This window comes from Ursus americanus, chromosome 25 (genome assembly GCF_024610735.1).
Source record: "Ursus americanus isolate L20-20 chromosome 25, mUrsAme1.1.p, whole genome shotgun sequence".
Taxonomy (NCBI): Eukaryota; Metazoa; Chordata; class Mammalia; order Carnivora; family Ursidae; genus Ursus; species Ursus americanus.
The window spans coordinates 10,743,869-10,771,365 of record NC_142151.1 but is presented as its reverse complement, the minus strand read 5'-3'; the positions used below and the strand labels follow the sequence as shown (position 1 = coordinate 10,771,365).

At 37.4% G+C, this 27,497-nt stretch overlaps 1 protein-coding gene across 1 annotated transcript; it reads left to right on the top strand.

Moving 5' to 3' along the window:
* Positions 1-1,338: 1,338 nt before the first annotated feature.
* Positions 1,339-27,083, top strand: CLECL1 (C-type lectin like 1). Its single transcript, XM_045781312.2, has 6 exons — positions 1,339-1,669; positions 4,856-4,942; positions 6,502-6,600; positions 12,090-12,259; positions 24,868-24,980; positions 25,561-27,083. The coding sequence occupies exons 1-6, from the start codon at positions 1,588-1,590 to the stop codon at positions 25,673-25,675; spliced, it is 666 nt and encodes a 221-aa protein (XP_045637268.2). The 5' UTR covers positions 1,339-1,587; the 3' UTR covers positions 25,676-27,083.
* The last annotated feature ends 414 nt before the right edge of the window (positions 27,084-27,497 follow it).

Genomic DNA, 27,497 nt, shown 5'->3' with positions numbered 1-27,497 from the left:
CTTCTTCCTCTCCCACTCCCCCTGTTTGTGTTCCTTCTCTCGCTGGCTGTCTCTATCTCTGTTGAATAAATAAATAAAATCTTTAAAAAAAAACAAAAACAAAAACAAAATCTAGAAAGCATTATTGCATCATACAATGGGCTTTGGACTGTTTGACGTGAGTTCAAATCCTCACTCTGAAAATGTACTGGTCATGCAACTATCTGCATATAACCCCTCAAAGTCAGTTTTTCATGTATAAAAATACAGATCAACATATAAAATGTTTGAACAACCCAGGAAAGAGAAAGTGTTATAGCAGTCTTGAGAGACAGAGGTCAACCCATAGCCCAACCATGCCAGAAGCCTTGTGGGTTTAGCCATTATACTGAGGGAATCCTTGATGCCAGAAAACCAAGTTCTTTTCTCTAGCTATTTAATTAACATAGATAAAATTTCTTGGATCTGAGGGGTTAAGGATGACTGTAGTTTAAATAACTCTATGCGATGTATTTGGGTGAATGTTGAGGAAATCAACTCTTTCATGTGTAGAATTCCAATTAATCTACTGGTTATAAACTAATGCCTCCTGTCATTTTTCATATCTGATATTTCTGAGCTCTGAGTCTTATGAAGGTTTCACAGGTGGCTTGTCCCTCCTCAAGTATCTCCCTCTGCTTATTCTAGACTTCACTTTCTTCTGCTTTGTTTCATCAATGATCATATCTCTATCTTTTCTTATCTGTTAGAAGTCACTTATTTTTCATTATTGTTTTAGACTTTTAAATTTTTATTCCTTTAATATAATTTTAATGGAGCTTTAGAAGAACCAGGAGATTAGAATCTATGTTTTCTATATTGCACTCAAAAGGAAAATTCTATGAACCTTATTTAAACATAAAATTTATTTTTTTTATGATGCAACCTTGAGTTATTTTGACAGAGTTTCTTTCTGTCTCTTAAATATAATTTTCCAGTTTGGAAATCCTCTGCAGAATCCATGCTTTGACTCAGTTTGACACTAATATTACAAAGCACATGAGAGAAGAAAAAAGTTTAAAGGAATTTTTACCTAGGTACAAAAAAAAAAAAAAAAAGGTATTACCTAAGTAAATGCAATGCATTTCAAGATGAGAAGATGCATTTCTAGCACCTCCAAAATAAAATTCCTTTTCTTTGTCCTCCCTTCTAAATTGCTATTCCACTTGGGAGAAAATGCTGAATGATCAGAGTTTCCACCAGAGAATTTATGTCTGAACTGAAACAGGAAGTGGTTTATAGAAGAAAAAAGGGGTATGATATCTTCTATGGTATTAAAAGTTAAAATTATTCCAAACTTAGAAAACTAACTGTAGAAGAAGAAACTGCTGTATGAATAGTAATTTTCTTCCATATCATGAAGTGTTCGAATATCTGTTAGCTTGATTGGTAAGACTGAACACATTGCTTTTGTCCTATAGTCATAGAGGAAATTCACCGAATTTGGGAAAGCAGAAGAACATTGCCCATCTTGATTTATTTGACTTACCAGAAGTTTATTTGCAGAACTATGAGACTCCCTACAGAATAACATCATTTTTTGTCTTCTCTCTCTTTTTAATACGTGCAATGGCTGGAGACATAGTCTATGCTGATGTTAAAATTGATAGGACTTTCTCTTCAGAAAATTCATCCTCACTTCAGAAATCTGGTAAGTTGGCTTTAGGGGTCCTTTTAAAATTGATATTTTACTTTTATTCTCTTTTATCTCTATCCTGCATTTGCATATGTCTTACTAAAAATTGTTAGAAGACTGGATTCCAAGAAAAATTGGTTGAATGCAAGACTAAGAGTGAATGCTTTTAATGAAACAAAGTTAGCTGTAATTTTATTTTCTTCTTTTCTTTTTCAAGTTTTTATTTAAATTCCAGCTGTAATATTAGTTTCACGTGTAGAATCTGGTGATTCATCACTTACATACAACACTGTAGATGCAGCTAAGAGAGTACTATGCTAAACGAAATAAGTCAGTCAGAGAAAGACAAATACCATATGATTTCACTCATATGTGGAATTTAAAAGACAAAACAAATGAACATGGCGGAGGGGAAAAGAGAGAGGCAAACCAGAAAACAGACTCTTAGCTATAGAGAACAAACTGAGGGTTAGTGGAGGGGAGGTGGGCAGAGGGATGAGTTGAACTTTGCTTTTGATTTTCATAGCCTTTCTTCTCTTATTATTTCTTACAGTGAACACTTACACTCATACTGTGACATCTATATTTATGACCCCTTTCTTTACACCGTTATGTACCCCTCATTCAATCTGTCCTTTTAATATAATATGATAAATTCACTTACACAAAGGAAAAGAGGACTTGTCTATAATTCACATTGTTAATTATCTTTTTGAAATTTGCATATTGATAGGATAACAATATTAAACTAAACTAAGGAGACACAAAATGCTACTATTTTATTTCATGAAGTTTAGAATTAATGAATCTCTGAGTAATAGAATATTTGTGGAATATGAAGAGAAAGGCAAATAGATAAAGATAACATTGTACCTTAAACACAAGCCACCTCAAAGATGATAGGTTTTCATATTCAGTGTGTTTTTTATCCTCTAAAGTATTAGGGAAATTTTCATGGTGCGTTTCTATTCTTTTCTCTAGGATAAGAGTTTTTTATATTATTAAGTTTATATAAAATGTTTATATAACTTAAGTCTCCTCATTTCATTTGCCCTTGTGGAATGAACTTAATGTTTTGTTTTTCTATATTTCCAAAGAATGTATTTCTTCTTTTATATTTTTTAATTTGCAGTTACCAAATGAGTTTGAGGTGTGGTTTTCTCTGGGTGCAAAAGCATATTACTCCTTATTATTAAACATTAACTCTCTGACTTTGCCCAATAAAAACTTATCCACTTTCTTTTCTCCCTAGACTGGGTGCTTTCATTTTCTGTGAGAAGACAGAACTTAATTTGAAAAATAATGTGGACTAGAGTTGCTTTCTTATTCTCCCACCCATAAAAACTAATTTCCTAGAAGTTATGTTAGCTCACTTCAAGCAACAAAACCAGTATTTTCAATTCTGTATTCTAGGGTTTGATTTCCTTTTTGTTTACAGATAGAACTTTACTTCCTTCCTGGTTTAGAGATTTGGGGATAACATGTTTAATGCTATCTAGTCCAATCTACTAATATTAAAAAGAGAACACATAAATATATAAAGATTAAGTTACTCACGTAACTTATGTTATGTCTCATATGTCATATCATTGTAGATGGAAGGAATTATTTGATACACTGAATTGTCAAGTCCCACAGAGCCCTACATATGATATGACATGGTCCTAGTCTTCCTCTTCTAACTCCTTATGTTTTACTTATTTTTCTCTGGCTATTGTCTTCTTTGCTCCTTAAAGTTACCATATTCCTTACCACTTCAGAACCTCATATGTCCTGAGACCCTTTCCCTAATCTCTTAATCTTCATATTCCCAGCATCTCACACAGTACCAAGTATATAGCAGGCAATCAGTAGATGCTTGGTAAGTAGATGAATGTATAAGTGGATAAATAAATAAATGGATCTCATGAGACACTCAATAGATATTACAGGTTCATTGATTCTCTAAGATAAAACAAAGAAGTCTGTCATGATGAAATTGAGCTGATTATCAGTGAGAAAGTATAATTCCACTGAGACTATCCCAGGCTAAAATTAAGAAATTCATGCTTTTCATAAATCTTACTTTAGGGCCTAAAAGAATGACCTAATATCCCTCACATCAGTATTTTAATGAAATCTGAAATTTTATTCTGTAAGTTCTTAGGTTTGTAACCTTAGTTGTTTATATTAAAAACATGTGGTGATAGCATAACCTTCTTGGAATTGCCTTGACTGGCACAATTTGCACTGTTTTACATCATAAATGAAAATACATGGATATTTTATGTTCTGAGAATTAATAAGCTTCCATGAAAGATGTTTTATTTAACAACAGTAATAATTTGAACATAGAACAAAGTACTGTATAATAATAAACAAGCACTCAGGTTAATTGGTCTTGATGCTTAACTTTATAATTGGTTATATTTCAACATCAGTTATTCTATTACTTTCTCAGTGTATTGTGTGTATATTTGCATATATCATATATCTAGTGGAATTGATACACTGCAATTATTTTGGATTAGAGACTGTTGTTTTAACTATCAGCCGAAGCTAATAATCCCCGCTTCTTTTTCTGATTTATTATTATCTTTTGAGTAATAAAAGGCAATGAGATAGTATGGAGAGCAAACCAGCCTCTTATTTGGTAGTCGGGAGAGCTGAAGCCTGATGTCAGCTCTGTTATCAAATAACCGTGTGATTGCGGACTTGAATATCCCCATAAATATATAGATGTTGGACAAGGTAATCCTTAAGAGTACTTTTATTTTACAATAAAAATGAATGAAATTACAGTTTGTATCACAGTAAGTAGGCACAGTACATAAGAGAGAAAAGAATGGATGCATCCAAATAGGTGGGTGTTGTCAAAAAACTTAGAGAATCTGGAGGTTCTCAGTCTTATATAAAAACGTAGGACTGTAGAAAGTAGATCATTGTAGGATTAATGCTGTGGAACATGTATGATGAACCCACAAACAAAAATTCATATCCTTTCACAGTTTTATAGGTCCCCTCTTCACAAACCAGGAAACCAAATATGTTCTGTGCATGTGTGCACATGAGAAGAGGGGGCTATGTATTTCAAAGGAAAGTAACTTAGAAGCATGATAACCAAGAAAGTTTATTCAGCTCCCTCTTACCTCTAACTATATAAGGACCTACCTGCTGGGCTTACTCTCCAATTTTATCTGTCCAATCTATCCAATTTTATAGATCCTCACCATCATGGAATTTTCCTGAAAGTCGGATGTGCAATGATCGTCATCCTCTTTGTAACAGTAATCGTGCTGAGCGTTTTGGGTAAGTAATTATCAAAATTATTCATTTATTCTGAAGTATTTTTCTCTAATGACCCGTTGTAATTGTTTTTGCTGTTCAAGTGGTTCCTGAACAATACAGTACAACTTCACAAAATGTATGAAATTTGAAAAAGTTAAAATTAGAGATTTTTTCATAGAACTTCAGCATGTGATGTCATATGGATTCATTTCACTGATAAAGGAAAGAGGAGTCAAGAATATGTTTATATTTTATGATCAAAATCACACAATGTAGTTTGATAGTGAGCTATACACAAGCTTCTCTACATTCAGATGAAAGGAAATTAAATTATGTAGTATATTTCTGTGTAAGTTTATTCGTATTAGCTACTTCTGGGCACCATCAATCTTGTATCAACAGATGAGAAATTTGCCTACAATTAATCAACTAAATTCAGCATTTAAAAGTTGTACTCCTGTACTTTGGACATAACAGCATAATCCAATATTCAGATAGCAAATATTTTAATTATTGAATAAATGCTTGGAGAAAAGTTCTTCACATATATCTATAGAACAAAGGTAATATACAGATTATATATATTCCAAGGAATTCAGGCTTCCAGATGAAACCCTAGAGCAGGACAATGCATACCTGCCTATGTCAAAGAACCCTTGTGAATGATATTGGCAATTATGAATGGCATTGGAAGTTACAAATAAATAGGCACTGTGATAGAATTCCAGAATTGGAAAGAGCTAGAAGTCCAGGTCAAGCCTCTGGTTGAGATGAACACCTAAGCCGCAGAAAAAATACATGACTAGTTTAACATAACTTATTGTCTAATTACAGTTATAAATTAGGGCAGAGGGGAGCAAAAATAATTAACATGAAAAATCTCTTCTACATATTTCTGTTATGTTAAGGTAATAGATTTGTTTGTTACTAAAATAGCAGTTTTTTAATAAAATATATTTGTTTGTTACTAACAGATTCATTACCAAAATAGATTTTAAAGATTTAACTGCCTAATACACACTATTATGAAATTAAAAGTTACCAATGGTAATTTCAGTTAAATGGCCCTCAGAAAAAAAGATACCTTCCTCATTGGAGAAAAAGTACTCTGGGCTCACCCTACTCTTCTATATGCAGCGTTTACATGCAGAATCTTGAAGGAAACAGAATTATGAACCAAACCAAAACACATAAAATCATCCCCCTGAATCAGGTGACACTGGATATAATTTAACAATATGTCACTAAACACAAACTATGCAAATGAGGCTTATAGCCACAGCTGATCATTTTGTGTTTATTAAAATAAATATGAAAACTCCAGGAAAAAAATTAGGTGACTATACCTCTGGTCACAGATTGTATTTTTTTTCCATTTTCGCTAAAGTTGACATTAATACAATTAATAAGAATGCAAAGGAAAGTTCAAATCTTGGAAAAATAGTGTTGTTTTCCCCTTAAGTTTTTAATTACTTAACTTACTATAGAATTTCTACATTATTTAACCTTAGAGAGTCACTAGAACCCAATGGTTTTATGCTTTTTATTTAATTAGGAAAATATGTTTCTTCTTTCATCAGTTACCCAGTTCAAATCTGCAAGACTTAATACAGTCGAAAATGAATCAAAGGAGAAATTCTGTACTGGGAAAAATAAATCTGGAGCAATCACCTCAACAGGTAACATTATTTTATCTTGTCTAATTCCTGAGTAACCATACATGGACAGTAGCATTGGTTTGACTGGAATACATTTGAAAAGAGAGATTCCTCTACCCCTGTAGAGGGATGGTTTAGATCATTGTTTTCTATGGACCCATTAGAGTCCATGACAAAAATATTCAACTATCCAAGGCCAATGAGAAAAATGAGCTTATAAAGAGTTCTAGATTAATGAAAAGGTATTTCATTGAAATAATTGCATTTTATCATTTTTATTTCTATTGGGGCATGTGCAAGTGCAGAATGTAGTCAAAATATTTTCATTCTTAAAGTTCATGATTATACTGGTCTATTGTTTCCTTACCAGGTAATGTTATTACATGCAAAACAATTGTAAATGGTAATATTATGTTAATCTTTCTCTTGCTTTCTCATATTTGCACACTTTTAAAAGTCAAGAAAACAATTATTCAGCCTTTCTGCTCTCTTTTTTTCCAGTGGTTTTATTACATTTTTAGATCTGTTAATTTAATTCTTAATTCCCTATAGAAAACTGTATACCATTCTTCTTTTGAACATCCGGGTGTAATTCTATTAGAAAAACTTACCAGTCCGTAATTTAGAGTACATACAAATTCTGGGAATTCATTAAAACATTAAATTAGACTTATTTCCAAGTCCCCTTGACCACAGTCTAAAAATTTTCTGATACAACGTATGTTCATTTTTTTTTTAACTTGTGTGACTATGAGGGCAAATTTTGTGAGATACTATCCCCAGAGCAAAGGCACTGCAGTGTACTATACCCACTACAGAGGTGGTAATAGTCATATCAAATAAACCCTTAGCTTTAAATTCTGTCAAACCTGTTTTTTTTTAAGATTTTATTTATTTATATGTCAGAGAAAGAGAGAGAGAGAGAGAGAAAGAGCACAAGCAGGGGGGGTGGCAGGCAATGGGAAAAGCAGACTCCCCGCTGAGCAAGGAGCTGTATGAGGCAGGACTGGATCCCAGGACCCTGGGGTCAAGACCTGAGCTAAATGCAGACAACCTAACAGACTGAGCCACCCAGGTGACCTAAACCTGTTTTCTAATACTCATCCTATTGTTACAGATGTGTAAGCCACCGCTCCTAGAGTCCTAGATCAATTCATCAGGGAAGGATATCAATTCTAAATTTGATCTTAACAAAATAATAAAACTTGAAAATAGGTGAAGTAAAACTTAATAGATCTATTCAGCCATCATTTCTAATGCTTTGTCAACCTTCTATTTTCTTTCTAGAATCTAAATCTAGAATTTAGATGTGCAATAGGCCTTTGCTCCTCCATTTCACTTACATGGTTGTCAATTTGTGCTGAAGGCAATGTTTTCAGGTATATCTTGCAGCTTACAAATGCTCTCTCTTCCTGTGTCTATGCTACAGACTTATTCATGGAGTCTAATTTCAATGATCAGAGTTTTCTCTTTTTTAAAAAAGATATTTATTTACTTATTTATTTATTTTAGAGAGAGCGGGAAGAGGGGGAGAGGGAGAGGGAGAGAAGCAAGTGGACTCCACCCAGAGCTGGACCCAGGGCTCGATCTCATGACCTTCAGATCATGACCTTGAGATCATGACCTGAGCTGAAACCAGGAGTCAGAGGCTTAACCAACTGACCCACCCAGGCTCCCCCAATGATCAGAGTTTTCAGTCCTAAGGACTTATTCTCAAACAAGCTTGTTAGCTTTTGATACTCTCCTGTTATCTGATCTTTTTTTTACTTACTGTTTTATTGCTTAAAATAATTTAAAGCATTATTATTTATGATACATATGATTTTTTAAATACCTAAAGTCTTTGGTGACCAAATCTGCTGTTTGTATTTCCTACTATGTTGCGTGTTTTTTAAAGTATTTGGTATGTTTTTATTTTAATTTGAATGATTTCAGTTGATGGAATTGCTTAAAAAAATTTAAAGATATTTTCTTGCAAAGATGATTTACATTTCATCTGCAGGGAGGCAGTGAGGAGCTAATGATTAGATGACTTGAGGCACTTTTGAAGACCCTGGACTAATCAGTCTCACTGACTCACTCCATCACCTTTTGGTGAACCCAGGGTTTGGTCTTATGACCGTAGCACAGATATAAATCAGTAGCCTTGAGGGGAACCTTGCCTTATGAACTCACTTATGCAAACACTTCCCCTTTCCACCTCTAGCTAAGTGCCTCAATTTAGCTATTTCCCTTATTTCTTACACACTAAGCAATACTTTTTAATCTAATTCTTTTAGGATCTAATTATCTTCTAGCAAAAGTATCTTCAAAACAGAGTGTTTTCAATGGTGTGCCCTAACATTTGTATGTATTAAGGTTCTTGAGCTATAAAGATCCAGGTGGTTAATTGGTAGACTGTAGACTTTTATTTATTTATCTTGCTATACTTTAGAAATACTTTTTAAATATTCCATGATACAAAAATGGTTGGGAAGCACTGCTTCATCCTATCTAGTCAAGGTATCTACTATCAGAAATACAGAAGTGAAAATTAGTAGTTTCTTATTAAATATGTTCTTAAAAGTCCCAGTTGCATTGTTGCTGTGTCTTTAGCTATAATGATAGCATATCTTTGGCATTATTGCCTGGAAAGATTTGGATTTGGTGTATTATATCAATCTAAAGAAGAACTGTATAAGTGAGACACGTATGTGGACTTAGTATTGAAAGCAAAAACAAAAGTCTTTTGAATACACATTGCTCACCTTATGCTTTTATTTTTACCTGTATGTTTGTGATGTTGTTCTTTCTTCAATATCAAAGTTTCCATTTAGAATCATTTCCCATCAGCCTGAAGAACTTCCTTTAACATCCATTGTAGTGACTATTTGATAATGGATCCTTTTAGTTTTCTTTCATCTGAAAGTGTCTTAAATTTGCCATGATTTTAGAAAGATATTTTCATTGGATAGAGAATATTTTGTTGACAGTTATTTTTCCCTTAAACAATTTCTTAAAGTTTTTATTTAAATTCCAGTTAGTCAACATACAGTGTAGTATCAGTTCTGGGTGTACAATACTGTGACTCAACACTTCCATACATCACCCAGTGCTCATCACAGCAAGTGCCCTCCTTAATCCCCATCACCTACTTCACTCATTCCCCCACCCACCTCCCCTCTGGTAACCGTCAGTTTGTCCTCTATAGTTAAGAATCTGTTTCTTAGTTCCCTTCAACAATTTGAAGACATTTTTCACTATATTCTGTCCCCCCATAATTCATGATGAGAATGAGGTCTGTTTTTTTTTAAATTATTGTATCCCTGTAAAAGGCATGCAATTTTTCTCTGCTTTCAAGATTTTTCTCTATCTTTGGTTTTAAGCAATTTATTTTTATTTTTACCTATGATTTTCTTCATATTTATCCTGATAGGGTTTGATGAGCTTCTTGAAAGTATAAATTTATAAATTAAATAATTTGGAGAAATTTTAGCTATTATCCTTTTTTTTCCCCCTTATTTCTCTTTCCTCTGATTCTAGGACTTCAATTTCTTTTTTTCGCTTACATTTTTTTAAGATCTTTTTTTTAATTATTTGTCAGATTGGGAGAGAGAGCACAAGCAGGGGGGAGCAGCAGGCAGAGGGAAAAGCAGGCTCCCCGCTGAGCAAGGAGCCCCATGTGGGACTCAATCCCAGGACCCTGGGATCAGGACCTGAGTCAAGGGCAGACACTTAACCAGCTGAGCCAGCCAGGCATCCCTTGGACTTCAATTTCATATATGTTAGATATTTTTTTTATTGCCCTGCAAATCCTTGAGAGTCTACAATTTTTCCAACTTTTTCCCCTGTTTTTTATATTGGACAATTTCAAATTCACTAACCATTGTTTTCTGCTACTTCTCTGCTTTTAAGCCAATCTAATGAAGCTTTCATGTTATGTATCTCTTGATCATAAATTTCATTTCCTAATGATATTTAAAATTCTCTATTTCTTGGAAGTATCTTACCTTTTAATTGCAAGCATATTTTCTTTCACATACTTGAGCATAGTTAAAACAGCTGCTTCAGAATATTTGGTGATAATTCTAATGTCTGCATCATTTTTCTGTTGGGCTGCGCTGAATCCCTTTCTCTTTTGAATTGGTCCTATTTTCCTGGTTTTTCTTACGTTAAATGATTTGAGATTGTGCCCTGGACACTGTGAAAGTGATGCTAAGAATTCTACGGATTCTGTTGTACTTCTCCAAACAATGTTGATTTTTCCTATTTTAGCAGGGACTTGGTATAGTTGGACTCAAATTTTAATTTCTATCTTTTGGGCAGCAGCTCTAATCTCAAACCAGTTCTTTAATCCTTACCTGGAATGTAGCTTTCACATGCATCAGCCAGGAACTCGGAAAAATGTTAGACCTAGAACTTGGTGCACGTCCTTTACATTTTCTCATTTATGGGGTTCATCCTTCATTTTTAGCATCTGTGGTTGCCCCAAACTCTGTTCTCTGGTATTTTAGGCTAGAAAGACTGCAGATTGGCCCCTGAAATTTTATTCACTCTACATGACACCAGCATTGTCCTGTCTTAAGGTAAAATTTATAAAAATGAGAAACTTTTGCCTTGTTGTACCTATTTCAAGTGTCACTTCCCCTCCAAAATCTGCCTGCTTTTGTTCACAGTTCAGTGGCTTCAGGTCATTGTGTGTGTATAGGTATGTGTGTGTTTTTAAAGGGTATTTATTTGAGGGGCCGTAAAGTTTTGGTGTATCTAGGATGCCTATGTGTCATCATCTAGATCAACTGGTAAATATTATAAATTAAAACTACCTATTACAAGCACATTTTTGGATGTCAAGATCCTTTTGTGTATGGAAGTATCAATCTATCTTGAGTTTGGGGGACCACATATTACACAAATTTTGCCAAAGAAAAATTATTCCAGTGTAATAAATGTCCGGTTCATTGGTGGATCACTAATTGAAACCTCTAATTTCTACTTTTCCTTTAAAATTTTTCTCTCTCTGAGACTTGGACGTTCAGTGTTTGATCCTAGTGCCTGGGACATTGTTTTGCTGATTGAGAACATGATGTATTTTTAAGCGAATGAATTAAACAGAAAAAGAAAGGAAGAAAGAATGAATATATGCGTGGTGGCAAGTCTGTTCATCTTTATTTTTTCCAAATCCACTTGGAGAAAACCACATACTTTTGTCAAAAAAAGGCTTTAGACAGGGGTGCCTGGGTGGCTCAGTCAGTTAAGCATCTGCTTTCAGCTCAGGTCATGATTCCAGGGTCCTGGGATGGAGCCCTGCGTCTGGCTCCCTGCTTGGCAGGGGAGTCTGCTTCTCCCTCTCCCTCTGCCCGTGCTCATGTGCTCACTTGCTCTCTCTCTTTCTCTCTCTCAAATAAATAAATAAATAAAATCTAGAAAAAGAGACTTTAGACCATAACAAATTTTGAGAGGCCTTCATCAGTATATGATATTAGGGATACAGCTCTGGGTTTCTTTTATTTACTTATCCTTGTTCCTTCCAGTTTCTTTCAATTTTTCCAGTGCTCATAAATCATGCCCCTCTAAAGACTGGAAGCTACATGGGGGAAAATGTTACTGGATTGCTGAAGATAAGAAATCTTGGGATGAAAGCAAAAATGACTGTGTCATGAAAAATTCACATCTCATGGTGATTCAAGACATCATTGATATGGTGAGATATGAAAGTTATAGCATCCTTCACATTTTCAATGCAGTCATTGTGCTACATATTTGAAAATCTATTTTTTAAAGATTTATTTATTTATTTGTCAGAGAGAGAGCACGAGCAGGGAGAGCAGCAGGCAGAGGGGGAAGCAAGCTCCCTGCTGAGCAAGGAGCCCAGTGCAGGACTGGATCCCAGGACCCTGGGATCATGACCTGAGCCAAAGCAGACACTTAATTAACTGAGCCACCCAGACATCCCATATATTTGAAAATTTCTATGAAATAAATTTTAAACCTCATTGCTATTAACTACACAATTGTTGGTTGAATGAATCATTGAACTACAGAATTATTTTGGGCTTTTATTGGGGGGGCTATGGATTGAAGGAATACATTTGGTACTGCACAGCGACGTTCTTCTCCACAAGAGATCCCCACTGCTTACTAGATTCCATTGTAAAATGTAAGACAGTAAATATCTTACCTCATCTCTCATGTTTATTGCAATGTTCCCAAAGGCTAAAATGAAGATGAAATTGAGAAAAAGGAAATACAGAATAGTCCTCATTAACATTTCATTCTCCCTGGAGCAGAATACTTTGCTAACTCTGGTTTAATTTAAATTGAAGTTTTACTACATTAATGTTGGTGACTAAACCTTTAATTAATAAGGCCAATAGAGATGTTAATTAGCAAGCCTCAAATAGGGGTCCTCAGCATGAGGATTAGTATACTGGAATGACAAGTTATGTCAAAGATTCCGTTTCTGAAAACCAAATGACCAGCAGTGCTTTACAACCCTGGTTGAGTCGTACGTAGGCATCTGGAGGAAAGGCACGGCTGTTGAAACTTCTGAAGAGAAAAAAAAAGGCCTCCAGAGTTTCACAAGAATCCACCACAAGAAAAACAAAAACAGAAGTAAACTAACTTCTCGCTGTAACCAATGTAACCCCAAATCTCAAACTGTAAGGCTAGCAGATGCTGTTCAAAATGATTCAAATATGAGCCAAATCCAGGATAGATTAAGAGCTGAAAAGAGATCTGTTTTCTTCCCCAAAAGGTCAATTTTAGGACAAGAAAGGGGAAGCAAGTATCAATTGGAAAGTTTCTCATGAGAATGCTCTGAAAGGGAAAAATAATAAATCATTGCTCGGGAAATCATGCAATGAAAGATTTCACTCAGAAACTCATCTGTTTCCTGCTCACCATTAAAGGGAAGGATGCTGAAATGCAGAAAAGACATGTCTTTTAGGCAATGGATAAACCAGACTAGGGAGACCAGTAGACTGAGACAACATTTTTTTAAAATATTTTATTTAAATTCAATTTAATTAACATACAGTATATTATTAGTTTCAGGGGTATAATTTAGTGATTCATCAGTTGCATAGAACACCTAGTGCTCCTTACACCAAGTGCCCTCTTTAATGCCCTCCCCCAGTTACCCTACCCCCCACCCACCTCCCCTCCAGCAACCCTCAATTTGTTAGAAAGTTTCCTCTTCCTGTTTAGATGACCTCTTTCACATTATTCCTAAGCGAAAGAATGGGCCAGATGTAATTGTTATCTTTCATGGATAAAAAAGAATCAAAAAGGAATCAGCATAAGATTTATGCATACATATTTCTGTTTCCAAACTTTTCCAAAAAAGACAAGTAAAAGTCAGACAAAATATATATTATGGAAGAATAATTACTCCAAGAAACATAAAATAATTTTCTAGCAAATACTTTTCCAGCTCTCAAATAAGTTAAGAATAAAATGAAAAAAAAAAAGGAATTATTAGTCCTAAAATTCCCATGTGTCATCATATGGAAAGAGAAAGAAAGAAAGAAAGAAAGAAAGAAAGAAAGAAAGAAAGAAAGAAAGAAAGAAGAAAGAGAAAGAAAGAAAGAAAGAAAGAAAGAAAGAAAGAAAGAAAGAGAAAGAAAGAAAGAAAGAGAAAAAGAAAGAAAGAAAGAAAGAAAGAAAGAAAGAAAGAAAGAAAAGAAAGAAAGAAAGAAAGAAAGAAAGAAAGAAAGAAAGAGGAAGGAGAAAGAGGAGGAAGAAGGAGAGGAAGAAGAAGAAAAGTGAGAAAAAGAAGTATTTAAACAAAAAAACAGAAAAAAAAAACCAACAAGGAGTTTTATAGCTTTCACTCTGTGATGCAAAGATCTTGAAGAAATGTTACTAGAACTTTTAATTGAGAAAGAGCCGAGTTAACTTTAAATTCCCAACTTGTTTCAAATCCATTGGAGAGTTAAGTTTGCAAGGCCAAAAATCTGTGTTGAAACAGGTACCAGTGGAAGAGAAGACACACCCTCACTTACTTAGAACACACAAATCCGACACCAGACATCAGAAAGAAGAACTCTGTCAGAGTAATTGAAAAATGAGTTAAGTCTGAGTGTAAGTGGGTAAAACAGTGTGAAGCTCCTGGGCTCTGCAGAAATTGGGGAATTCTACAATCCCTTGAAGGCTATTTTTTCTGTGAACACCACTGATTCTCAAGATTGGAAAGAACCATTAAAAAGTGTCTATTGTGGTGCAGACCTGGGAGAAGAAAACAGCAATGATGCAGAAGTGGCAAAGAATTCCATCTAGATTCTTGTCCCCTAGCTGCTCTCTGCGCTATGGAACAACAGCTTTCCTGTGTGTTGGTGAGAAGGACAGGTACCCTGACGGCACTGCTGAAACATCACTGCAGGTGGGAAAGAGGGTTAGGGACAAAAGATACTCCTGTGGGAGGGGCGACAATGCACTGAGGGACCACAGCTACCGTCCGGGGAGGGGCGGCAGAAGGGAGAAAGCCACTTGGAGAAGACACAGAGCTGAGTGGCTGCCTCACGCTGAGGCATAATCAGAACAAACAAGACCACTGCCTCCGCTGCCTTTCATTGTCACGCTAACTGGTTTCAAATAAGAATTCAAGAAGAACGCTGCTGGGAGAGGGACAGGGACGGGGGCAGGGGGAGGGGGCGGGAAGCAGAAGGTGCGGAGAGGTCTTCTCTAAGGCGCGGTGCAACAGGGAACCCAAACGCTCAGGTCAAGGAGACGTTTCTCTGGCAACCAACCAAACAAAAACCACGAAACACAAGATATCATTACAGGAATTTGAAACCTGTGGCGCACTGAGGGTAACCAGAGTTATAATAAATGGCAAACTCACCCCCATAATGATTAACTTAAACCCCACATTAAAGACCCAGGAGAAGGAACTCTATGTTCATTTCTAGCCACAAAACTAGCTAACCCAGTCACTACAGGCTAGACAGCTTTCAACAATCAAGTACGAGGTATAAAAAAAAAAAAGGAGGAGGAGGAGGGGGAGGGGGAGGAGGAGAAGGAGAAAGAGAAGGAAGAAGAAGAAGAAGAAGAAGAAGAAGAAGAAGAAGAAGAAGAAGAAGAAGAAGAAGAAGAAGAAGAAACAAGACACTCCCAAGAACAAGGAGGAGTATTGCATAATGATAAAGGGGTCGTGTGATCTGCCAGGCCGGCCATAACAAAGTACCACAAATTTAATGACTTAAGCAACAGAGATTAATTTCTCCGCGTTCTGAAGGCTGCAAGTCCAAGATCAAGGTATTGACTGGTTTTGTTTCTCACGATGACTCTCTCCTTGGCTTTCAGCTGGCCACCTTTTTACTGTGTCTTCACATGGTCTTTCCTCTGTGTATGTGCATCTGTGTCTCTCTGTGTGCCCAAATTTTTCTTATAAAGACACCAATCAGATTGAATTAAGACCCACTCTAATAGCCCTACATCAGCTTAATGACCTCTTTAAAGGCTCTGACTTCGAGTGCAGTCATATTTTGAAGTACTGGGGGTTAAGACTGAAACATATGAATTTTGGAGAGACACAATTCAGACCATAATATTCCACCCTCTGGCCCCTGAATCTCATAACAGGGGTCAATTATATATGTATATGCAACAAGGTCAACACTGATAGAACTAAAAAGGGAAATGGAGAAATTCACAATTATGGTTGGAGTTGTCAGCACTCCTCTTTGAGTAACTGATAAAGCAAGTCCAAAACATAAATACATAAATAAATAACCTGAACAATACCAATTCGACCTAATTAATCTTATAGAAAACTGTATCCAACAAAAGCAGGGTACACATTTTTTTTTCAATACACCCAGATCTTTCATGAAGACAGACCATGTTTGAAGACCTAATAAACTTTAAAAAAATTAAAATACAGATATTATACAAAACATGTCTCAGACCATAACAAAATTAAACTGTTAATTAGGAACAGAGTAATATTTGGAAAATTCCCAAATATTTGAAAATTAAACAACACACTTCTAAATAACATATGGATAAAAGAAGAAGTGATCAGAGGAAAATTTTAAAACTATACTCTGAATTGAATGAAAACAATATTTTAGGGGCGCCTGGGTGGCACAGCGGTTAAGCATCTGCCTTCAGCTCAGGGCGTGATCCCGGCGTTACAGGATCGAGCCCCACATCGGGCTCCTCCGCTATGAGCCTGCTTCTTCCTCTCCCACTCCCCCTGCTTGTGTTCCTTCTCTCGCTGGCTGTCTCTGTCAAATAAATAAATAAAATCTTTAAAAAAAAAAAAAGAAAACAATATTTTAACGTCAAAAGTCACAGGTTTCAGCTTAAACATAGCTTAGAGGGAAACTTACAGCATTAAGCGCTTACATTTGAAAAGAAGATAATCAATCATCTAACCTTCTCTTTAAAAAAAATAAAAGACTAGAAAAAGAGCAAACTAGACCCAAAGCAAGCGGAAGAAATGGAAGATGTGCATTACTAAATGTCAAGTCTTACAATAAAGCAAAATTAGTTAATATGGTGTAAAATTAGCAGAAGAGAGATATGTAGATCAGTGAAACTGAATAGAGATACCAGAAATAAGCCTATCAAAATTTAGTCAACTGATTTGTTGGCCATAGTGCTAAGATAATTCTATGGAAAAACACTATTCTTTCTCTTGTATGCCTAATGACTATTTATTTCCCTACAAACAGTTATGACATACAGCGTATGAGTTTGGCTGCAGATGACGGAGGACCAAAATCACTGTAGCTTAAGCAAGGTCGATGTGTGCTTTGTTTATTGAATCTAAAACATTTCTAATTATAAGATGTAACATCAGTATACTTAAAAGCATTAGCACAATTAAAAAGTGAAAACAAAGTTCCCAATTAAACTGCTACAAGCCATAGATTGTTTGATGTTTCCAATTTCAAAGTGTTAAAATAGGGGGAAGTCGGTCTACTCATATAGGCAGTAGGTCATGGCACTCACACTGTAGTCCATACAGCTATGGATTTCTGGTCTCATCAGTAGGGTGCTGTCTGTGTCTACCTATTTCCAGTTGATTCACCACCACGTCCGCATTCTAGCCGTCAGAAAAGAGGGAAATGCTGAATGGAAGGATAAAGCCCTACCTTTTAAATGTTTGATTAGAATTTCAGTATCACTTCCATTCTAATCCATTAGTCAGAAATTAGGTCAGTCACATTGTCACACTTAGCCGAAAGGGAGCCTGAGAAACGTAGCCTTCGTTACTTCTGGGCATATATATATGGCTCAGGAGTTATATTACTATAGAAAAAGAGATATTAAGAATCTATGAACAGTATGTCTCACATTAGCTCAGATATTGCTTTCTTTCTTTAATTTTCCCTGTATATTCCCCGCTTTCTATATATTATTTCATACTCATATTTAACAATACCCACTAACATTTATAAAATGAGAATTTATTATGTGCCAGGCAGTGTATAATAATATTATTTAATAGCAAAACAATAGTAGCTCTTTGAAATAGGTACTGTTATAATCTGAGTTGCAGAGATTGGGGAAAACAAAAGTAAAAATATTTAAGAGATGCACAGTAGGAAATCGTAGAGTCGGGACTCAAATTTGGAAGTTAGACTTCACAGCCTTAGTATTTCCTGCAACCGTACATAATTCTATCTTACTGTCACCACGCTGAGCTACAGTAGTTTGTCCCTCTGCTCTCATCTGTTAGAAAAATGTGAAGTAAGGGCACGTGGGTGGCTCAGTTGGTTAAGCTTCTGCCTTTGGCTCAGGTCATGATCCTAGAGTCCTGGGATCCAGCCCCATGTGGGGCTCCCTGATTAGTGGGGAGTCTGCTTCCTCTTCCTCTGCCTCTCCCCCTTGTTCGTGCTTGCACGTTCTCTCTCTCTCTTAAATAAATAAATAAAATCTTTTAATAATAAGAAAAAAAAAACGTGGGGGTCTGGAGTTAAGATGGCGGAGGAGTAGGAGACACCGTTTTCAGCCGGTCCTCCGAGTCGAGCTGGATAGGTACCAGACCAGCCTAAACAACCACGGAACCAGCCTGAGACGCAGGAAGACGCATCTGGATCTCTACAAATGAACATCTCCAGCGCTGAGTATTGAGGTACGAAGCGGGGAGCCATGAAACTGTGCACAGATATCGGAAGATAAACGGAAGGGGGAGGGAGCCGCCGTGTTCGGGCGCCGGGAAGCGGTAGCCACTTGCACGGGAGAGCGGGCGGGGCTCGCGGACGGCACCCGCAAAACAGCAGACTGAGACCGTGAGCCGGGTGCGCGCGCCACCAGGCATCTCGCGGAACCCCGGAATCCCGGTGCGCTCACTGGATCTAGACTGAGACCGGGAGATCCGGGAGCGGGCGCGGGACGGCTGGCGGCTGGCGGCATTAGAAACACAAAGGACAGAGACGCGCCGGCCCTGGAAGTGAGGGCTGGGACGCCGGGTGTGGGGCGCACATCCCGGGATGCTGCAGGGTTGAGCAGCACCAACAGAAACAGAGTTAAAGTGGCCAGAACATTAGTAGAGAACGGGCCGCAATCCCTCTGTTCTGTGACAGAGGCTGAAATTTGGCCGCTGCTGCTCTGACTTTCAGAAGAGGCACAGCAAACCGGTCGCCAGGGAAAGCCGCCAGAGAACAAAAGCCTGGAAATACCGGCTCAGGGAGTGCCCATCCCCATCCTCCCTCGCAGGGGACACGGAGACTCTAACCAAACAGGGCTGCCTGAGTATCGGCGCGGCAGGCCCCTCCCCCAGAAGGCAGACTGAAAAATCAAGAAGCCCACAACCGGAGGCGCCTGGGTGGCGCAGTCATTGAGCGCCTGCCTTCGGCTTAAGGCGTGATCCCGGCGTTCCGGAAAGGAGTCCCTCATCGGGCTCCTCCGCTGGGAGCCTGCTTCTTCCTCTCTCACTCCCCTGCTTCTGTTCCCTCTATCGCTGGTTGGCTGCCACATAAATAAATAAATAAATAAAATCTTTAAAGAAGAAGCCCACATCCCTAAGATCCCTATAAAACAAGGGGCACGGCCTGGGACCCAGTCAATAATTTGGGCTCTGGACAACCCCGCAACCTCTCCTCATCAGAATGACAAGAAGGAGAAGACCCCCCAGCAAAGAAAAGACAGTGAGTCTGTGGCCTCTGCCACAGAAATAATGGATATGGATGTAACCAAATTATCAGAAATGGAATTCAGAGTAACGATGGTCAAAATGATGAGTAGAATTGAAAAAACTATTAACGAAAAGGTTACTGAGAATATAGAATCCCTAAGGACAGAAATGAGAGCGAATCTGACAGAAATTAAAAATTCTATGAGCCAAATGCAGGCAAAACTAGAGGCTCTGACGGCCAGGGTCGCAGAAGCAGAGGAACGGGTTAGTGAATTGGAGGATGGGTTAATAGAGGAAAAAATGAAAATAGAAGATGGTCTTAAAAAAATCCACGCCCACGAATGTAGGTTACGGGAGATTACTGACTCCATGAAACGATCCAATGTTAGAATCACTGGCATCCCCGAGGGGGTGGAGAAAAACAGAGGTCTAGAAGAGATATTTGAACAAATTGTAGCTGAAAACTTCCCTAATCTAGCAAGGGAAACAAACATTCGTGTCCAAGAAGCAGAGAGGACCCCTCCCAAGCTCAACCATGACAAACCTACGCCACGTCACGTCATAGTGCATTTCGCAAATATTAGATGCAAGGATACAGTATTGAAAGCGGCCAGGGCAAAGAAATTTCTCACGTACCAAGGCAAAAGCATCAGAATTACGTCAGACCTGTCTACACAGACCTGGAATGAGAGAAAGGGTTGGGGGAGCATATTTAAAGCTCTTTCAGAGAAAAACATGCAGCCAAGGATCCTTTATCCAGCAAGGCTGTCATTCAGAATTGATGGAGAAATAAAGACATTTCAGAATCGCCAGTCACTAACCAATTTTGTAACCATGAAACCAGCCCTACAGGAGATATTACGGGGGGTTCTATAAAAGTAAAAAGGCCCCAAGAGTGATACAGAACAGAAAGTCACAGCCAATAGAAACAAAGACTTTACTGGCAACATGGCAACATTAAAATCATATCTCTCAGTAATCAGTCTTAATGTAAATGGTTTGAACCATCCCATAAAACGCCACAGGGTTGCAGATTGGATAAAAAGAAATGACCCATCCATTTGCTGTCTACAAGAGACTCATTTCAAACCCAAAGATGCGTTCAGACTGAGAGAAAGGGGATGGAGTACCATATTTCACGCAAATGGACCTCAAAAGAAAGCTGGGGTAGCAATTCTCATATCAGATAAATTGGATTTTAAACTACAGACTATAGTTAGAGACGCAGAAGGGCACTATATTATTCTTAAGGGAAGTATTCAACAAGTGGATATGACAATTATAAATATATATGCCCCCAACAGGGGAGCAGCAAGATACACAAGCCAACTCTTAACCAGAATAAAGAGACATATAGATAAAAATACATTAATAGTAGGGGACCTCAACACTCCACTATCAGAAATAGACAGAACACCCTGGCAAAAACTAAGCAAAGAATCAAAGGCTTTGAATGCCATACTCAACGAGTTGGACCTCATAGATATATATAGAACACTACACCCCAGAACCAAAGAATACTCATTCTATTCTAATGCCCATGGAACATTCTCAAGAATAGACCATGTTCGGGGACACAAAACAGGTCTCAACCGATACCAAAAGATTGAAATTATCCCCTGCATATTCTCAGACCACAACGCTCTGAAATTGGAACTCAACCACAAGGAAAAATTTGGAAGAAACTCAAACACTTGGAGACTAAGAACCATCCTGCTCAGGAATGACTCGAGAAACCAGGAAATCAAAAATCAAATTAAACAATTTATGGAGACCAATGAGAATGAAAATACAACAGTCCAAAACCTATGGGATACTGCAAAGGCAGTCCTAAGGGGGAAATACATAGCCATCCAAGCCTCACTCAAAAGAATAGAAAAATCTAAAATGCAGTTTTTATATTCTCACCTCAAGAAGCTGGAACAGCAACAGAGGGACAGGCCTAATCCACGCACGAGGAAGCAGTTGACCAAAATTAGAGCTGAAATCAATCAAGCAGAAACCAGAAGTACAGTAGAGCAGATCAACAGGACTAGAAGCTGGTTCTTTGAGAGAATCAATAAAATTGACAGACCACTGGCAAGACTTATCCAAAAGAAAAGAGAAAGGACCCAGATTATTAAAATTATGAATGAAAAAGGAGAGGTCACGACGAGCACCATTGAAATTGGAAGGATTATTAGAAATTTTTATCAACAGCTATATGCCAATAAACTAAACAATCTGGAAGAGATGGAATCCTTCCTGGAAACCTATAAACTACCAAGATTGAAACTGGAAGAAATTGATTCCTTAAACAGGCCAATTAATTATGAAGAGATTGAGTCAGTGATAAACAACCTTCCAAATAACAAAACTCCAGGCCCGGACGGTTTTCCTGGGGAATTCTACCAAACATTCAAAGAAGAAATAATACCTATTCTCCTAAAGCTATTTCAAAAAATAGAAACAGAAGGAAAGCTACCAAACTCATTCTATGAGGCCAATATTACCTTGATCCCCAAACCAGGCAAAGACCCCATCAAAAAAGAGAATTACAGACCGATTTCCCTAATGAATATGGACGCCAAAATCCTCAACAAGATACTTGCTAATAGAATCCAACAGTACATTAAAAGGATTATCCATCACGATCAAGTGGGATTCATACCTGGGATGCAAGCGTGGTTCAATATTCGCAAATCAATCAGCGTGATACATCATATCAACAAGAAAAGACTCAGGAACCATATGATCCTCTCAATCGATGCCGAAAAAGCATTTGACAAAATACAGCATCCTTTCCTGATTAAAACCCTTCAGAGTGTAGGAATAGAAGGTACATTTCTCAATCTCATAAAAGCCATCTATGAAAAGCCTACTGCAAATATTATTCTCAATGGGGAAAAGCTGGAAGCCTTTCCCTTAAGATCAGGAACTCGACAAGGATGCCCACTCTCGCCACTATTATTCAACATAGTACTAGAAGTCCTTGCAACAGCAATCAGACGACAAAAAGGGATCAAAGGTATTCAAATTGGCAAAGAAGAAGTCAAAATGTCTCTCTTTGCAGATGACATGATACTCTATATGGAAAACCCAAAAGAAGCCACTCCCAAACTATTAGAAGTTATAGAGCAATTCAGTAACGTGGCAGGATACAAAATAAATGCTCAGAAATCAGTTGCATTTCTATACACGAATAACGAGACCGAAGAAAGAGAAATTAGGGAATCCATCCCATTTACAATAGCACCAAAAACCATACGTTACCTTGGAATTAACTTAACCAGAGACGTAAAGGACCTATATTCTAGAAATTATAAATCACTCTTGAAAGACATTGAGGAAGACATAAAAAGATGGAAAGATATTCCATGCTCATGGATCGGAAGAATTAACATAGTTAAAATGTCCATGCTACCCAGAGCAATCTACACTTTCAATGCTATCCCGATCAAAATACCAAGGACATTTTTCAAAGAACTGGAACAAACAGTCCTTAAATTTGTATGGAACCAGAAAAGGCCCCGAATCTCCAAGGAACTGTTGAAAAGGAAAAACAAAGCTGGGGGCATCACAATGCCGGATTTCGAGCTGTACTACAAAGCTGTGATCACAAAGACAGCATGGTACTGGCACAAAAACAGACATATAGACCAATGGAACAGAATAGAGAGCCCAGAAATGGACCCTCGGCTCTTTGGGCAACTAATATTTGATAAAGCAGGAAAAAACATCCGGTGGGAAAAAGACAGTCTCTTCAATAAATGGTGCTGGGAAAATTGGACAGCTACATGCAAGAGAATGAAACTTGACCACTCTCTCACACCATACACAAAAATAAACTCCAAATGGATGAAAGACCTCAATGTGAGACAGGAATCCATCAAAATTCTAGAGGAGAACATAGGCAACAACCTCTACGACATCGGCCAAAGCAACCTTTTTCATGACACATCCCCAAAGGCAAGAGAAACAAAAGATAAAATGAACTTATGGGACTTCATCAAGATTAAAAGTTTCTGCACATCCAAGGAAACAGTCAGAAAAACTAAGAGGCAGCCCACGGAATGGGAGAACATATTTGCAAATGACACTACAGATAAAGGACTGGTATCCAAGATCTACAAAGAACTTCTCAAACTCAATACACGAGAAACAAATAAACAAATCAAAAAATGGGCAGAAGATATGAACAGACACTTTTCCAATGAAGACATACAAATGGCTAACAGAGACATGAAAAAATGTTCAAAATCATTAGCCATCAAGGAAATTCAAATCAAAACCACACTGAGATACCACCTTACGCCAGTTAGAATGGCAAAAATAGACAAGGCAAGAAACAACAATTGTTGGAGAGGATGTGGAGAAAGGGGATCCCTCCTACATTGTTGGTGGGAATGCAAGTTGGTACAGCCACTCTGGAAAACAGTGTGGAGGTCCCTTAAAAAGTTAAAAATTGAGCTACCCTATGACCCAGCCATTGCACTACTGGGTATTTATCCCAAAGATACAGACGTAGTGAAGAGAAGGGCCATATGCACCCCAATGTTCATAGCAGCAATGTCCACAATAGCTAAATTGTGGAAGGAGCCGAGATGCCCTTCAACAGATGACTGGATTAAGAAGTTGTGGTCCATATATACGATGGAATATTACTCAGCTATCAGAAAGAACGAGTTCTCAACATTTGCTACAACATGGACAGCACTGGAGGAGATAATGCTAAGTGAAATAAGTCAAGCAGAGAAAGACAACTATCATATGATTTCTCTCATCTATGGAACATAAGAACTAGGATGATCGGTAGGGGAAGAAAGGGATAAAGAAAGGGGGGGTAATCAGAAGGGGGAATGAAACATGAGAGACTATGGACTATGAGAAACAAACTGAGGACTTCAGAGGGGAGGGGGGTGGGGGAATGGGATAGACCGGTGGTGGGTAGTAAGGAGGGCACGTATTGCATGGTGCACTGGGTGTTATACACAACTAATGAATCATCGAGCCTTACATCGGAAACCGGGGATGTACTGTATGGTGACTAACATAATATAATAAAAAATCATTAAAAAAAAAAAAAAAAGAAAAAGAAAAAAAAACGTGATGTATGTCTTACCTGTCCATTCCCTGCTTCTAGCACAGGGCCAAGCATATAGAAGGTTCACTAGAGACATATTTTTTTTTGTATCTGTAAGAATCAGTCACTTGTTTCTTATAACATTTCCTATTCTCTTTAGAGTTTCCTGTGGAGGTACCTAAATACTTCAGTGTTTTACTGGATTGGCTTAAGAATTCCACCTGGAAAGGAATCATGGGCCTGGGTAGACAACAACCCTTTCGACCCCCATCTGTGAGTTCATTGTATTTTAGCTTTCTTTCAGTTTTAATCCCATATTGTGTGACAAGAAAGAGGTGTCTGATGTTGTTGGAAACAGGTATAAATTTCCTGACCAACTCATATAATCTGATAAATACATGTATAGAATGGTCTACTTGGAAAGTTGAGGAAAAAAAGAAATCTCACTCCACCCACTCAGAAGATTTAGGTGTGATATGGGGCTTGCCAATAGTGCCTTTTTATTTTATCTTCTCATTTAAGAGGTAAATTGACAAGTGTAAAATTTCTTATAAGAGCCCAAGTTTAGTTTACAAAATATAAATTTCCACTCGTTTCAATAATTTTTAAATGAGCAAACCAGAGGTGCCCTTTTAACATCATCCATATACATCTCTGACTAATCATCGTTAGCTATTAACTTCTCTTGAGAAATACAACTGAGGGTGGGAAGAATTACTGTACCCATCATACTGTGTATTAAGTTGTTTTCATGATCACATTTTTATTTTAAAAATTAGAAAGTATTTTCTGAGGCCCTCTTCAGCCTCCGGACATATGCTTAAGTAAAGATAAGCATTTTCTTTCTTTATAGGTTTTCAATAGAAGAAAAACCGATAACCCGGAGCGTGAAATGTGCCCAGGTGTCTCCTAGTAAGGTAGTCAGAAAAAAGTGTGAGCAAAATGATCACTGGATTTGTCAACTGTAATCCACGCTGCTGAAAATCAGTCTCCGTTTCTCTGACTGAAAGATGCCACGTGAAGTTTGACGTCAGACTGAATCAAAGTCCAGAGGGCTGTGTGTGTGTGTGTGTGTGTGTGTGTGTGTGCACGCGCGCGCGTCTTCATTCAAATGGGTATAGTATTATTTCTCAGAGATGTAGGAAGAAAATAGAGAAAATGAAACGTCATAGAAACTGAGTAGATAGAATGAATATTTTTTTCATCTGAATTATCAATTACCAATGACTCTCATTTTGCCTGTATTTTTGGAACTTCAGTCTTTATCTTCTCTAGATCTTGCCTCTACAATAGCCTTACCTAATCTCTTAGCTTCTTACAGCTTCAATGACCACATACAAAGCAATTCATATCAGATTTATAACTCTGGCCCCGTCCTTCCCTGATCACCAGACCCACATATCCCAGTGCTTTTTTAACATATCAAATCTAAAATCTCAAAGGCATTTCAAACTCAATGTATAAAAATAATTCATTAAATGTCCTCACAAAAGGAACAACCTTCCAGAACTCGGCATTTCAGTCAATGGCACACCACACAAGAAATTATGCAACCTATAAACCAGCTGTCTCGTCACCACCCTCTCTCTGGCCCACACTTCCGGGCTGCTCTTCACTCTGCCTCTCACAAAACCAAGTCTTGTCATCTTTTTTACCAAATATCTCTCAAATCTGACCTCTTCTCTTCATCGCTTTCACAATCTTAATAGCAAAGAATTAAAATGTTAAATAAGTGCCATAACAGGGTCTTCCTGTCTACTCCTAACCCATTTCAATTATTCTCTGACATGTAACCTAGGTGATATTTAAAAAATACGTATACTGACAACACAACACTTCTTTTGAAAACACTTCAACATCTTTCTTAAAATAATACCAAACTCCATAACACAGATTAGAAATCCCTTGTCAGGTCTAATTCTTGCTTACTTAGTCAGTGTCTGTCTACACAAAACTTAGCCAAACTCCCAGCACCACAGCCACATTAAACCAAACTTATCCAAACTCCCAGCACCACAACCCCATTAGAGTAACTTCAGGAACTCACAGAATTTCACCACACTGCATTACAGACATTTTTCCTGAACTGGAATTCTCTTTTCTCTCTTCTCCATCAAGTGAACTCTCAAACATTATAGATAAGCTGAATTTTTAAGGATCCTTCCTTGAACTCCATGACAAGTTCGAATATCCCAACATTATAGTCCCCTCCCCAGCACTTAGCACATTTTTCGTCTTACATATATCAGTCTTTGAGTGAAAATTTGTATAATGCCTCCACCCTTGCCTGACTGTAAATTACATAAGATTTCAATATCTATTTTTGTATTTCCAGTGCACATAATAAAATACTCAAAAGGTTGTTTACTCTATTAAGTTTTCTCTCAGTGATCACAGAAGTAAAATACTGATGTGTGTTTGGGGAGATGGGCTGCAAAAGATACAGAGACTCAAGACAATGGAGGCTCAGTTGGTAGGTCATTGAGTGCCAGGGGAAAACTGAAGAATTATTCTGCATGGGTGACTGACACCTAAAGAGAATCCTATAAATGCCAAGGGAGTTTATATGAAGGGTAAATGCTTCAGAGACAAAATGTTTGGTGATGTTTATGCTCACCTTTTTATGGTGATCATATCCTTACAAGCTTTCTTGCACATCATATCATAACATGACAAACTAAATTGTGTATGTTGAGTTGAACAGTGTATATAAACTGATGGGTAAAGCATTTGTATTATGGCATGTTGGCACTACATTCCAGAAAAAAAAAAGTTTTATTTTATGAGCAC

Excerpts from the sequence above, each read along its gene's own strand:
- CLECL1 (XM_045781312.2), top strand. The coding sequence starts at position 1,588 with ATGGCTGGAGACATAGTCTATGCTGATGTTAAAATTGATAGGACTTTC. Across the intron at positions 6,601-12,089 it reads TGGAGCAATCACCTCAACAG|TTTCTTTCAATTTTTCCAGT; the intron begins GTAACATTATTT and ends TGTTCCTTCCAG. Across the intron at positions 12,260-24,867 it reads TTCAAGACATCATTGATATG|AGTTTCCTGTGGAGGTACCT; the intron begins GTGAGATATGAA and ends TATTCTCTTTAG.